Below are 15,711 nucleotides of genomic sequence, written 5' to 3' on the forward strand. Positions count from 1 at the left end.
TATAGCTGCAGGTTTAATGCCATTAAATTTGGCATGCCACTTGCAAAATTAAGCCAAGCAATTAATAAACAGAATCTTGGTTAAAAATAATGTTTGTCCCACTATGGTACTGACTTATAGCAAAAGTTTCTTGACATGGGACCTGCGCCTGCGGCTGTTCTCGTCGATTGTTGGAAGAAAATCACATTTTTTTTTTTTTTGGCGGGGGGGTTTCAAGTGCTCTGAATAGCTCCGACTGTTAAATCTCTAACACCTAATCCCAGCCATCAATTTCCGAATCGTTGTCAAACATTAGGTCTCAAGTCTATTCCAAACGATAGACTAATCTCGCTGCACAGGAGTAAAAACTTACTGCTGTTGGGCCAATTCAATTTCTTTCTTCAGCTCCTCCTACTCGATTAACTTCGTCCTGCTCGCCTCAATCGATAGCGAATGCGACTCAAAGTCACCGTTCTCAGTTAACAAAATAAAAGAAAAAGAGAGCGAGAACGGATGAAGTTCACGGTGTTTCGGAATTAAAATGACCATCGAATTATTTCGCTCTAGCTAAAATATTCACGAGGGGACAAAATAAATATGCAAATCTGACGTGCTTTTAACGTTTTCTATTAAGAAAAGCCGAGTTTGTCTCTCCACGGGTCAATCATAGTCGAACGTATATTTCGTGAGGTCGATCAGATTAGTGAACCTCGGTTTTAAGTACTAATAAGCTTGTATGTTTCGAACTCTTGCTCGCCATGCCCCGAGCGATAGGATCAGTCTCATTCGTTCGCGCACCAGATGCTGATCAGTGGCGAATGGCAAAACAGAAATTGCAATTACGTCAATTTTCGTTGTTTTTGGATGTAATGCGGGGTTGTTGACAATGTAAAAACAATGAATATGTCAAGTTTGCATCTAAGAACATAACTAATCCAGGTTTAGTTTGCGCTTGGGGGATTGCTAGGTTGGTTATCCAACGATGACGACGAGAATACACTAATCATCGCATGTTGACGTTGTCCTGAATCAGAATTCCATCACCAAACCTAATGCATTTTCATTTAGGATTTCCATTACATTAGGTCAAATGCGCATGCCTGCAAAATTGTTGGCGCCGACAGATTTGAAATTTTCTGCAAATATTGATTAGCTGCCTGTGATGGAAACTTGCGAAATAAACTCTGCGCCGGGGGTCATTCCATTCTGTATCTTCTCTTAATGTATATCTTTGTGTGATATCGAAAGTCTGGGGATCATCAGGACTATATCTCTCACCATGCCTTAGTCAAAAGAAAAAATGAAAAAGTTCATATGGATAGATAGCTCAAAACTCAATTTCAAGGGGAAAAACAAACAGCTAAAAGAGATCGGATGGATTTGGCCCATGCAGGTCTCGAACCTGCGACCTTCGTGTTATTAGCACAACGCTCTAACCAACTGAGCTAATAGGCCTCCATGCCATTGGATGCCCTTAAGACAGAAACATTTATGCTGTTTATCTAAACTGTTAATGGCTTGTTGAATTGCATAGCAAACGATAGTTGACATCAGAGCAACCAGGACCTGGGACCAGCAACTCCATTAATGAGATGGACAACAGCCCAACAAAACCAGCCACAATTGGTTTCTTTTTCCTTTCTTTGGACAGAAGCAAAAGATCTTCAATCCCAAACACTGAAGAGCTTAAAAATCACTTCTGAGAGTTCACCAAATCCTAGGCAGTTGCTGCTGCAGTGAAGTTGTTCGAATTCGGCGCCTTTATTTCCAGATTGGCACCATGCTATTTTCAGCAAGATACTGAAGAGAACACCGAGCCATCATGCCAGTTGGTAATCCAAGTAAAACTGGTTGATCCTCTCATTGCTAGTTGCAACAGATTGCTTCAGTTAAGCAGAAGCAGCATAGAAAACGTTGCACGAAAAACCATACTAAAGCAGTGCGAGGTGAAACTCTCAAACATTCATTAGAATGAGTATATTGACCAGGACAGAGATCAATAAATAACTGCTTTCACGAGAAACATAAATTTTTCGAATTGCAGCGAGACCGCCACTCACAGAAGCCCTGTGAACACTATACATTCCATTTTCTTTACTAATTTGAGCTCTCTACTCTATGATTTAACAAGCCTCAACTTTGACTATTAATGACTAGCTTCAGTTAGAACCACAAAAGTGTTTCTCCACATGGCAACAAGCTAATCAAAGTTAGTGAAGTTTTGGAAACCTCCAATGTGAAAGGCAGTTGCATCCATGATGTAGCTGAAATAGCTGGCGAATCCGAACCATTATTGTGAAGGAGATCTCACGCCACCATCCACCATTACTAGTGTTGCAGTTGTAGAATAACTGCTGAAAAATGGATAAACAGCAGCTAGTAGATATAGATAGTTCTCATGCAACAGTCAGCAAAGAGAGTTTACGGATTTGCACCTCTGGGTGCAACTGGCATATGCTTGCAGCCAGATATAGGGAAAAAAAAAAGGAGACTAGAAATTGGAGACGGGTAAGCAACGAATTGATTTGAAGAACTAATCATAAGAATTAAGATCGTTCCAAAACGAATGACGCTTTCAAAGGGCAAGCAAGAAATAAAGTTGTTAGGATAAATACTCAGTATTCTTGTACAAAGCCACCAATGTGATTTCAACTCTGCAACCAAATGAAATATTGCTATATGGGTAAAGCAATCATCTGCAACTTGCTCAATGAAGGTTAGACTAACTTTCTACAGCATTTATTGTCAAAGAATTAGCAGTTCCCCGAAGGCTGTATAGCTAAAATCTTCACGGTGAACTTATTGTGTGAAGATCTAGAGGAGTCGGGCGAGTGAAAACCACAAAGAATTGGCGACTCCCTATAACCATAGCCAATGTGGGCACCGCACTTACGGCAGAGAAGTTTTGTCTGTAAGTGGTTACGACCCCAACAAACCGGAAAACACGTAACTTCATCCACCTGGGTGAATCTGCTGAGATCAACCGAAAGAAAGGTAGTGAAACCTTTCTTCAAGTCTTTATCATATTTCGAGCCCACTCCAGCAGTAATTTGATTGGAAGATGCCAAGTTCAGAGGATATCCACAGGAACCACAGCTGCAAGGCAAAGGAACATGAATTTCACAAAAATATGGGCATCGAAGTACTGAACACTCAACTGGTATGCATGTAGATATCCACGAGTGACCAAATTGTGTATGCTAATGAGTCATTGTACAGCATAAGACCATTTCAATGCTCTAGCCTCTAGCAAATCCTCGTATTGGAACTTTCTGTACTAGTCCAGAAAAGAGAAACCATGCAACTAGAAGCACGAGTTGGAAAATCTAAATGATTTACCAGCAAAGAAGGTCTTAAGCACATGAGCTATGAGGGAAGCTGGATTTAGCCAGGAATCTTATTGGAACAGAGGATGCAAAAAACTCGGACTCGTAATTGAGGATGTCGTCTGGCAAATGAAAACTGTAACTAATCACTGCTAAGCTGCACAAGGGATTGTTCTGGTTTGCCCAACCCTCGGTCCTCAACTTTGAGCCTCCACATTTACATGGTTGAATAGAGGTAAGGCATGTGTATAAACGCTGTAAACCGTAGTAATCAGTTATGCACATAATATCGCCGTAAACCATGGTAATTGCACACATGGCCAACCGAACTTGCCAGCTTGAAAATATCTTTTTCTCCAATAAGCACAGTCCAACAAATCCATACTTTCACCAGTAAAAAAAGCACTTTTTTTATTCCTTTTTCTTTCCCTTAAAGGAGAACAAGGAGATGGATCATTTAGAAGCCAGCGAAAGAAATATGCACGAGCACCATTCCATATGCCTCCATTCCCCAACTCCAAAGAGCCAAAAAATTAGAATTTTTCAAAAGCCAAATTCAGTCGTACGAAGTTACAAACTTGGCCATGTAAGATCGATCAACCAGAAAGAGCTGAAGCTTTTTAGAATTAGAGAGCTTGGTTGCATTAGACTGGATCAAACACCCACACATCTCTGAAAAGGAAACGGCAACGTAGAAAAGGAGACAAGAAAGAGAACCATGGAATTCTATCACGAAGTTCTTGTCCCAAACTCGCGCGACAAATGCAGCAAACATACAAAAATCCTACCATCGTCCTCGACATCGAAGCCACCATCAGAAGCAACATTACCACGAGATCATCAAGAAAACCGCGACCCAGATAAGAAAGCGGAACATCTCAAACAGACAAGCAAAGCACTGAGACCCCATCTGGCAAAAGCATTCAAGAGTCTACTGACGCACTGCAACCACACACACACACACACACAGAGTACCTGTAAGAGATGTCGCTTTCCGACATGCTTCGAGTCTGTGACCAGAGAAAGACGGCAGATTTCGCTGGACAAAAAAATGATATCTTGGCGAAACTCGGGATGGTCGGAGGCCAATGGGACGACCGGTCGGTGCTTTGGAGCTTTTTGTCCGCTCCGCGAGTTGGACTTTTGCAAATTTCCACACCGGCGGAGAGAGAAATTAATCGGGGGACGAAAAGACAGATGGACTTTTCGGTAAAGACGGTTGAGTCGTTGACCTCCAAGGCAAACTTCACAGCAATCTGGGACGGGGGGTGTTCCCGGAGAAAGCCCGTCGCCTCGCGTTTCTCTCACTTTCTATGCTGTCTTGTCCTTTTCTGGGATGATTTGGACTTCTGGATATCCTATTTCGACGGCGGCGCTCAAACGCCAAATAAAGTTGAGACATCCTTGAATGAGTTTTTTGAATTCATCGTCGTCCGTCGAGGGTGGACATGCGAAACGCCGAACGCGAAATATAATTATCACTTTTAAGGCTCCGAACATTTTGCGAAAAAATGTGACGAAAGTCATTTTTGTCACATTTTTAAGAAAAATGATAATAATTTTCAATATTCGGTTAAAACCTGAAAATAACTTTAATAATATTTTCTATTAATCGGTATGGAAAATCGGATTTGATTTTCTTCAATGCACTCATTTTAATAATTTTTTATCTTCTCTTTATATTTTATTCTTTATTATTTTTTCCCTCGGTCGGTCGTCGGCCACGGCAATGGGTGAAGATCGGCAGCAAGTGAGATTGAGCCTTGCCACATGCTAGCGAGGTTGAGCTTGCTAGCCTCGAGGGAGGCTTAGCCTCCCTTGCGAAAAGCCGACCTATGAAAAAGAAAAGAGATAAAAATAAAAATTTGAAATTTTCAAAATAAAAATAAAAATAATTATAAAAGATAAGAAATGTGAAAGAATTGAGAAAGGAAAGATAAGGAAAAACATTTTCTTCTTCTCAATAAGAGAAAATCATTTTCCCCACATTTGAATGTGATTTTTCCATCGAGAGGAAAACATTTCCCTTGGCTCATTTATTTTCCGTCAAACGAGTCGAAAAATTCAAAAAATTATTTTTGGAAAATTATTTTTCGAGAAACAAACAGAACCTAAAAGCGATGTCCCGACAACAAGACAAACATTGTTACCATAATAAATTAGGTTTAATACTCCCAAAAACAGCAAATTTAACTCTTGTCCTAATTCTTCATTTTTATCTAAAAAAATCACCAACTTTAAGTGCAGTCATAATTCTACTCTAAACCTTTTTTGTCCCATAAAAAATCTTTAACTTTAGGTCTAGTCTCAATTCTACTCTAAACTTTTTTTATCTCGTAAAAAACTCTCAACTTTAAGTTTAGTATCAATTTTACCCTAAAATTTTTTATCTCGCAAAGAAAATCCCAACTTTAGGTTCAGTTTAAATTTTTCTCTAATTTTTTCTCATAAAATATTATCAATTTTTACTTGAGACTTAAATCTACCTCCATTAACCCTTTGTCAAAATCGTCGTTAATGATTTTGCTCGATCTTCAATCTCTAGTTTTTGGGAATGTTCAATCTCTCGTGGTTAGAGAGCTCGCGCTTGGGAGTTTTCTAAGGTAGATTTGTGATTCAAGTAAAAGTTTATAGTTTTTTATGAGATTGTAAAAAATTAGGGTAAAATTGACATTGGACGGTAAAATTGGGACAATACCTAAAGTTGAGAGTTCTTCATAGGACAAAAAATATTTAAGGTAAAATTGGGACATAACATAAAGATGAGGCAATTTTATGGGATAAAAAAAATTAGGGTAAAATCGAGACTTGAATTTTTATTTTTATTTTTTGGTCAGCGAGACTTGACTTAAAATTGAAGGTTTTTTATAAGACAAAATATAGAATTAGGACAAGACTTAAAATTGGAGGATTTTTAGGGTATTAGGCCCAATGAATTATGGCTGAATAAGAATTCGTTTGGCGAAAAACGAGTTATTTGAAAAAATTTTTCAAAAAATATTATTTATATTGCTAATAAAAATGAATGAATGAGAAATATTTTCATTGTCTACCTCATGTCTGGACATGGTTTGTTGTTAGAGGGATTGAAATATTTTCATTGACTAATTATTTTAAACTATACATGCGATTATTTTTAGGAAAATATTATTCAAATCACTCATTTTTCACGAAATAAATTGAGCCTAAAGCCATCACAATCTTCTTCTCATTCTTCAACGGTGCAATTTTATTGCAACCTCGCTGCAGTTTCTCGACACTAATCAACTTTCCCTAGTCGAAGACGGTGCATGTACAATCAGAGAGGATGAACACCCTCAATGGTTTGGCTCTTCAGGACTCGATTCCTCGTTATAGACGAGATAACTCGACTATTTGCGATACAATTCTCTGATCACAACATGGTGTTCCCACGATCACGCGACCATGAGAAGATGCTCTCCAGCTTTGGCCAGCCACTGCAAAGTGGCCAACAACGGTGGTTAGAAGACCAAAGAGAACTTATAATTCGCATAAGAATTTTTAGTTTCTTTTCATTTAATATAGTTGAGCTAATCATGGTTTTGGTGTGCTATCGATATGGTTAATCAAGTTAATTAAGGCATACTCTTATTTGGTTTGTATCTCAATCCACGGATTCAAATTTATCAATTACTTTTTCTATCTTAGAAAATTCTGATTCATCCGTAAGGTTGATTAAATTTGTGGTTCAACTATGACGAGCATTAGGGCTCCAACCGGAAAATCGTCATCACTAACAGTTGCCCAATGAAAAAGAAAAGGCAAAATGATAATGATAGCCCATAATTTTTTACCTAGTTGGCAATGGCATCTTTGAACTCTTTGTTTGTTTAATACAGCCTTTGAAGTATTTCTAAATGTTCAATTTGGTTTCAATTTGTTCAATCCAGTCCCTCAAATATTCATAAATGTTGAATTTCATCCTTCGGTAATACTCACGACTTTTCATAATAACACTATTTCCTTGTTATTAAAATGTATTTCATTCCATTTATTATCTAAATCACCAAAAAAATATATGGAGAAAACCAAAAATTTTTTTAAAATATACTGTATAGGTTACAATTCAATCATAAATCTCTCGGTTTGATCAATTTAGTCCTAATTTTTTTCACATTGGTACCAATTCAGTCAACCTAGCCAATTTCGGACGAAAATTATTGATGTTGGATTTAGATAGTCCTATGTAGCACGGCCAATGCTGAAGTGATTTTTTTTTTTCCTTTTTTAACTTTACCTTCTCTTTTCGCTAGTGATCAGTCATCAACCACCGGTCACAAGCCATAACCAGCAAGGGCTGGCCTTGCCCTCCATAGGCGAGGGTCGGCCTCGCTTGGTCGCGCCTAAGGGAGAGCGAGTGTCGACGACGCCCCCTTTAACTCGCCGACCACCGCTCACAAGCCATTGCCGGTGAGGGCCGGCCTTGCTCACCACGGGAGAGGGTCAACCTAGTCGGGCCACGCTTGGGGGAGGCCGAGTGTCAGCAAGGCCCCTATCACCTCATTGGCCACTAGTAAGTAGGTAAAGAAAAAAGAAAGGAAATAATATTTAAAAAAATTATAAAAATGTCCATGTCGGCATTCGTCGTGCCATGTAGGATCGTCATTGTCCTTATCAGCAATCTCCAACCTAAATTGGCCGGATGTACTGAATTGATACTAACATTAAAGGATTTATGACTAAATTGGTTTAATTGAAAGGTCTGTGACTAAATTGGTACCAATGCACTATATGTATGACTTTTCTTATACTTATCCCAAAAAAAATGCGAAATTTTTATTTCTTATGGTATTATGATATTTCCAATTAAAAATATTGAAGTCGATGTTCTCTAATTGAAAAAATAGAACCTCATCTAGAGTAGAATGTGGCTTATATTCTCGTTATTTCAGTTCATAATTTATAAATTTAACTAAATTTAATTAAGAAACTACGAAACAAAATAATTTAAAATTTGTATCTATCTAAGAAAGTAGGAATTGCGTAAAGATTATTTTAAATCGGCAAGAATATAAAGGTTCTCAATAAGGTTTTAAAAAATGAGATTTTAAAATAGCGAGAACACCAATCCGGTATTTAACTATCAATATGGATAACTATCCATGACAAAAAAAATATATGGATAATTATCTTCGGAAGAATACCTATAAGGCTATGTTTGGTAGTCATAATAAAATTTATCATACCACGCATTTGGTTCATGACCTAGATATGATAAAATTGTATATAAGAGAGATATAATATGGATAAAAGTATTTCATGGGCGAGGTGGCATACAGGTGTATAGGAGGTCTTACATTCATGGTATAAAAATTACTTTTCTAGAATAACAAACTTCTTCAATTAATAAAATTAAATCAATAATTAAATATAAATAATGTTTATATTATAATCTAAAAAGGAAAAAAAAACAACAATTTTCGTTGCTATTTATTTATTTATTTATCCTATATATATATTTGGCACTTACATTTATTAGATACTTTAGGCACATTATTATGGTTTATAATTTGATAATTTTGCTTAATGAATGATGTAAGTGAATAAGAAGAAACATAAAAAATGAGGAATATAATAAAACCAAGTGAATAAAATGAAGTGGGCAAGGGAGTCGAAACACTATCTTTTTTTTAATCGCAATAGTAAATGATCACATTTTCTCTCTCTTTATGTTGCTGTAGCTCATTTACATTTCTTGTATGTGATCGAACTTATGGCTCTAGAATGCTGCAATAAGCTCCGTCGCTTTTTAAGATTTGGATCACATAGTAATCATGGATTTATTGATGGAGGTTATCTTCATTTGAGCATTTCTAATTTCTATAGTAGCAAACTAGAAGATATTCTTAACATCTCCATTTGCGCATTTTCGGATTCATTTACATCAATATATCGTTCATGCCAAGTACTAGATATGATATGATATGAAAATATATGACTTTATTACTGCAATTCACTAAATAATGAATAGGATATAGCAAAATTTCTAGATCTCATATCTCTTATTATCCAGTTCTATATTGGTAAAAAAATCTCGACGACTAAACACAACTAAATGATATTAATGTATATATTAATAATGAGGCTATCCTAGCATTTATAAAGACCAAAAGGTAAAGAAGTAACAAGATCATCTCGTGCTTTTCTTAAATTCGAACAATGGTGTAATTATGAAATTTTTGGAGTAGTGCTTAAGGATGACAATAAACATTTAGAAATAATCGAGAAACAAGATTTTTTTTTTTGGGTCTTAAGATTGAATAATTTATAAATTTATAAATTGGATTAAAAATTTAGAAATAGTTAAATGATTATATTGGACTTAAGTACACCTCAAGTGCCATAAGTTATGTACGGCGTTCATTTTAGTGCTAAAACTTTCAAATCAATCACTTGAGTGCTAAGTTTTTGTAACTTCGATCACTTCAGTGCTAAGTGTGTACGTGGCCACCGCAAAGTCTACGTGGAGCCTATGTGGACTTTTTACATAAAAAAAGAAAAAGAGGACGGTGTGGCTTACCGGAGGCCGACTCAGCATTTTGAAGAGCAATACGATATCGTTACAATCGATTTCGCCCAACATGAATCCTAAATTCCCAAATTGAACCCCATAGAAACCCTACTTGTGGCTGGGAGGGAACTTTGAGTCCCACATTTTGATTTCGCCCCAAAATTGATTGCCTAAGTCAAAATGGAGGGAAGGAGCTTTAGTAGCAGCTTAAATTTGGTTCGATGAACTAAAGATGATGGTGAAATTTATTGTTATTATGGGTTACTGAGTCCAACAAGAATATCTTGGACTCGGTTGAATCATGGGAGAAGATTCCATGGATGTGGCGGGTATAGAGAGGGGTCAAAGTGCAAATATTTCAAATGGGTTGATAAAAAATTCTCCGGTCGAGCTACAGAGGTGATATTGGAGCTTCTTAAAAAATGGCATGAACCTCTATGTACATTCATGGACAAATTGGATGATGTCGATTCAAGAGAAGTTGAGATGAAGGCTATAACATCTCTGGCGAATCAATTGAAGAAGGAAGTGTCAACGATGCGAAGACACAGAAAGCGTGATCGAGCCTTAATTATCGTTTTGTTATGTTGTGTAACCTATGTAATGTTCAAGTATAAGGTGTGTGATGAGAGGAACTTTCTCGGTCTTTCGTATGTGAAGTTTAGTTCAATATGTATTTGTATTGCATAATGTATAAATAATGGATAAAGGAGCTTGCTGAAGTATTTTGTTGGAAATGGAAGGTTGTAATGTAGTGTTTGCTTAGTTTTTGGTATTTTGGACTAGTTATGTATTGTCAATACTTTTTGCATAGTTTTTTGTTTAGTTGTTTGACTTGCTGCAAAAGTGGGTGGTAGTTTGCTTTGCAGGGTTTTTACTTATTTTTTGTTGGTGCTGCTACATATAATTAGGGAGGTTTTTAACATATTTTTTTTACTGATACTTTGGTTCATATGTTGATGTGAGCGATTTCACGCTTCACATGGAACTACAACCGCGGTCGAAATCATTTCTTCATTTTTTTAGAGCATGAAATCTATCTTGTATTGTAATCATGCTCATTTGCTACAAAGTTGGTTGTAGGGAGTGCTCAATTTGCTGGAGCTCATGCTGGTTTGCTGTTACATTTTTTGTTTGAGTTGAAGCAACTAATATTTTAAGTTGTATTGGGAGACATTTGTTTGCAAGGTTTCATATTGGAGTTGTTTAAAGGTTGTAAACATCTTGTTACGAGTAATTTTTTTGCTGCAATTGATTATTATTGATTATAATGTAAGTGCCATAAGTTGTACATGTCGATTACTTAAGTGCCAATCGGGGGTTAAAAAGTGATCACTTCAATGCCAAGTTTTTGTAAAAGTGATCACTTAAGTGCCAAGTTTTTCTGAAAATTGATCACTTGAGTGCTAACTTACTCTGAAAGCGATCACTTAAGTGCATCATCAAAACTTGCCATACCAATTTGTGCAAGAAGCACTTCAATAGTCACCAACAACCAGCTATGCACCAGGGTGCACAATGTGCCGGTGCACCAGCAAGTTGCTGGTGCATTCCCCATTAGTGTACCGGATGCACCGGATCCGCACCAACAACTTGTTGGTGCACTAGTAGTGAGTCAAAGTTGCACCAGGAAGTTGTTGGTGCATCAAAACTTGCGGTTTCCAAATTTGTGCCAAACAAAACCCCAACAACAATAACCACCCACCACAACTAAATATAACCAGCCAATTAACAACCAGCAACTATAACCGGCCGCCATTCACAAACAACCAAACAACACAATAAGAAATGGAATCACATCAATGTAAATGCATAATTCAACAACAAGAAGCTTTATCGTCATTAAGCTTACAATTTACATTAACAAAAAATACGAGTACGAGTTCCCAATAAAAAAGGACAACACTAAACCGATACGAGTTCCACTACAATCCTACATTTATATCAATCAACATTAACAACCCTCCAACTCCTTTTCCTTTCGCTGGCTTTTTGACTTGGTTCATGATCCTAGCACTCTTTTTAACATGTGCAAATTCTAGCTCTTCAAGTGGTTTATCAAGCACTAGTTGAGATGGAACTTTGCTCGGCTTCTTCTTTGGTGGTCGCTTTGGAGCTATAGCTTTTGTCCTCGTCTTTTGCAAACTCTTCTTTGGAGTAGCCATTGACTCTTAGGTTGGCCCACCTTCGGAAATAAGCATCTTCGAGCTTCTCCCAAGCTATAACAACATAATAATATAAGCAAATAATTCAAAAATCTTTAAATCGTTGTCCTTAAATAGACAAGTCCTACGAAACTTATATGCAAAATAGTTCTTCCGATGCGTTCGTTTGTGAATAGGCCATAACCATATTCCTTCAATCTCTTTCTAAGAGCCCCTCTTGTTAGTCGGGGAAGTGGTGGGTGTGCAGCAGGTTCTTTTGGCTCCGGAGGTGATGGTGGTGGTGGCTAGACTGTTCTCTGAGTTATTGGTCTTCTTCTCACCTAAAGTGTGGAAACAAAGTTACACTACGGGCCATAAAGTAACACAAACAAATAATATACATCTTCTTGGATATTTTCTCTTCATTTACTTAATTATAGATTCGGTGTGGTCTGATGGAGGTAGCTCGGCTGTTCTTTGAGTTATTAACACTTTAGTTGGTTGTCCAACTTGTCCTTCCGTTGGCCCTTGAGGTAGCTGCACATAGCATGCCATGGTGCAATAGCTTGTGTTGGCTCTTGAGGTGGCTACACAACATGCCCTAGTGCAATAGCTTCTGTTGGCTCTTCAAGTGATGGCGGTGGGGTAGTTTGGTCAACTCTTGCTATTCTTTTCACTTGAAATGTAGAAAAGAGGTTAGACTATTGTACACCTTCTAAGAAGACAAAGAAAGCAAACAATGTATCATTTTATTGGGTATTTTCTCCTCGGTTGGTGAACGGTTGACTCATTGTGCTCTTCTGGTAGCCCTTCAATTGGCTGCACAATGTGGCTTTTCGGTGGTTCTTGTGTCGGATCTGTACTAACCACTTGCCCTTCATGTTGCTTTCTCACTTGATAGCCTTTCTTATTGTGCCCTAACTTACGGCAGTACAAACACATCATCTTTACACCAGCTTTGCTCATCCTTTGTCTTGAAATCTCTCCCTTTTGCAACCTTCATCTCCGCTTTGGCCTTCCTACTTGATTCTTTAATGGCAAAGGTGTATAGGCATCACGATGGATTGGCTTCCAATATTTGCTACTTCTAATAGGTTGCATCATGAACTTATACGCATCAAGATACGACCTTTTGCTGTAGCAATGAGCTAGAAAATGTTTCGGGTTCTCTTCTTTATGGTGGATGGTAGGAATGGCATGTGCGTAGGGAATTCCAGTAAGTTGCTATGCCCGACATGAACACTTCCTCCTCCGGAGGTGAACAACATATGTGTCTTCATGCTTCTTCATCTCAAACCCGTCATCGCCATTCCAAATTGGACGGCAGAACCTACTAGAGGCCACATTGTCATCTAATATCTTCGCAATCCAAGGACCACATTCTCTAGTCCACTTTGCAGCATCATCTCTTTTATTGCGTAGCCTAGTCATGATCATAAGTCGTATATCCTCAAGCATGGCAATGATTGACTTGCATCTAGCGGCTAATATGCTGCCATTGAAAGCTTCGCTAAGGTTGTTATCGATATATTGCACTTGAATTCTTCGCTAAAGAAAGCCATACACCAATGCTTCGCTTCAGTTTGGAATAGCGCTTCAAAACAATCCTTGGTTAGCTCAAGCAAACTCTGTTTTGTTATCCTAAAGTCATCCATATTCGTGCTCTTTGCAATTTGCCGAGTTGCTTTCGCAACCTTGCCCCTTTATACTTCTTAGCCCGGTTCGCATATATGTGCCTCACACACATTCCATGCTTGGCATATGACATTAATTCAGCTAATGGAGAAATAAGCTCCTACAATATTAAACCAAGTATTAATTGTAAGAAAAGGGAAAATGCAACATAATGAACTCATTTCAAAAGAATGCATTGACAATGGCTTTACCTTACGTTGATCGCTCATGAATGCCGAACCACTCCTATTGGTAATCTCCAAGTCATACATCAAATTTTTCATGAACCACGACCAAGTGTCCTTATTTTCTATCCTCACTACGGTCCAAGCTATAGGAAACATTTAGTTATTGCTATTCCTACCAATTGTAGCCAACAATTCACCCTTACATAAGCCTTTTAAAAAGCACACATCCATTCCTACTACTCTTCTACGACTAGATAAAAATCTCCGCTCGCATGCATTGAAGCACACGTAAAACCCGTCAAACATGGTCCCTTCATCGGGTAGTGGCCTCTCCACAACCTCCGCATACACCCTACTTAGATGGTTTTGAAGTCTATATTCATAGGAATAATCCTAAACCTAGGCATATTCTTGCTTGTATTGACCCAAAAGTGTTCTCATCACCTTATACTTGGCTCTCTTGCACCGATTCTCCGACACATTAATCCCTACCTGCTCTTTCACCAGCTATTTCAAGTGAGCACTCTTAATCTCCGACATTGCCTTGATCGTGTAGAAGAACTGTTCGAGAACCACTTACTTGTTTTCCTTTTGTTGTCAAAAACAGCTAAGCACGTATGTTCCTCCCGAAATGATCTAATTTGGAATGACCCGCTCCACTTGCTTAATGTTGTATAGATCTTCCATCCTACAATTACGTTGTGGACATATATCTCTCACATATTCTTTTGTATTTCGAAGAAACTCTAAAGTCCTCTAGTCATCAATAGAGCTCTTCAGAATAACATTTTTAAACTGTTTCGCATCCTCAAATTTCATACCAAGGCTCAAAATAGGACTCGCTACGGTTGGATCATAGGAAAGGTACTTACTTTTCCTTTTACGCACGATTGCGGCTTCTTTTTCTTGTTTAGGCTCGTCATCGAAAGTACCGACCCAATCGTCATCGCCAATTTTCTCATCGTTACCGATAGCTATTGCGGATGTAGGTTCTTCTCCTTTTGCTACTTTGCTTCCTCCAATTCTCCAAATGCAACACGTTTTCTCCTCGCAAAGTCCTTGCAATTTTGCCTTGACCGTTGTAGCTCCTCATCGTCATCGTCGTCTCCTACAAAGTTGACATTTCCCACGCCTTCGTCATCGTCGTCATCATCACTGGATTATGCAACATCCCAATCTAATCTAATGATTGCCTCATTGATTGTATTGCTCCCTCCTCCCTCCTCTCCGTCCTCCTTCTCCTCACTGCTCTTCCTCTCCCTAAAATCCCGTCTATTAGCCCAATCCTCCCTCTCTGCCCATTCCTCATGTCCTTCTACAACAATTTCACCTCCATGAGAAGTGGAATCAATGCCTACTTCTCTTGTTTCAGTTATGTCTTCATCCCGAGCATCATCATCGCCTTCATCATCGCTCTCACTGTCTACATAAATTTTCGCTTCGTTGCCATGGAAATAGTGATAAATTACATCTTTAAATCCATTCTCATCCCAAAACTCTCTCAGCCCATTCCTCAAACCCTTCCTAGGAAGATAATAGAGTAATTTACCTACTTTGCAGCTGTATAAGTGCACTATATCCCTCCCGAGCATCATCATCGGCTTCATCATCGCTCTCACTGTCTACATAAATTTTCACTTCGTTGCCATGGATATAGTGATAAATTACATCTTTAAATCCATTCTCATCCCAAAACTCTCTTAGCCCATCCCTCAAACCCTTCCTAGGAAGATAATAGAGTAATTTACCTACTTTGCAGTTGTATAAGTGCACTATATCCCTCACGAAAGAAACATACAACGACGTCTTGACATCAAGGAAAATTGTCCCTTTCATTTCCACCTTTGTAGTCCCACTCGTCGGTGCCA

General features: G+C 38.1%; 1 protein-coding gene and 1 non-coding gene across 3 annotated transcripts; both read right to left on the reverse strand.

The window, feature by feature from the left end:
- Positions 1–1,277: 1,277 nt before the first annotated feature.
- On the reverse strand, positions 1,278–4,576 carry LOC115734860 (uncharacterized protein At4g08330, chloroplastic-like). Of its 2 annotated transcripts, XM_048283114.1 has the most exons (3): positions 4,281–4,576; positions 2,873–3,075; positions 1,278–1,779 (listed from the first exon to the last, which is right to left on the reverse strand). In XM_048283114.1, exons 1-3 carry the CDS (start codon positions 4,304–4,306, stop codon positions 1,769–1,771), a joined length of 240 nt encoding a protein of 79 aa, XP_048139071.1. In that variant the 5' UTR covers positions 4,307–4,576; the 3' UTR covers positions 1,278–1,768. The 2 variants fall into 2 exon arrangements, with proteins under 2 accessions (XP_048139071.1, XP_030521693.1); XM_030665833.2 differs by lacking the exon at positions 1,278–1,779 and having other exon boundaries at positions 1,942–3,075.
- TRNAI-AAU lies at positions 1,361–1,434 on the reverse strand. Its single transcript has one exon. It is a non-coding gene; the product is annotated as a tRNA-Ile (tRNA).
- Positions 4,577–15,711: the final 11,135 nt, after the last annotated feature.

Source organism: Rhodamnia argentea, chromosome 7, assembly GCF_020921035.1.
Source record: "Rhodamnia argentea isolate NSW1041297 chromosome 7, ASM2092103v1, whole genome shotgun sequence".
NCBI classification, from domain to species: Eukaryota; Viridiplantae; Streptophyta; class Magnoliopsida; order Myrtales; family Myrtaceae; genus Rhodamnia; species Rhodamnia argentea.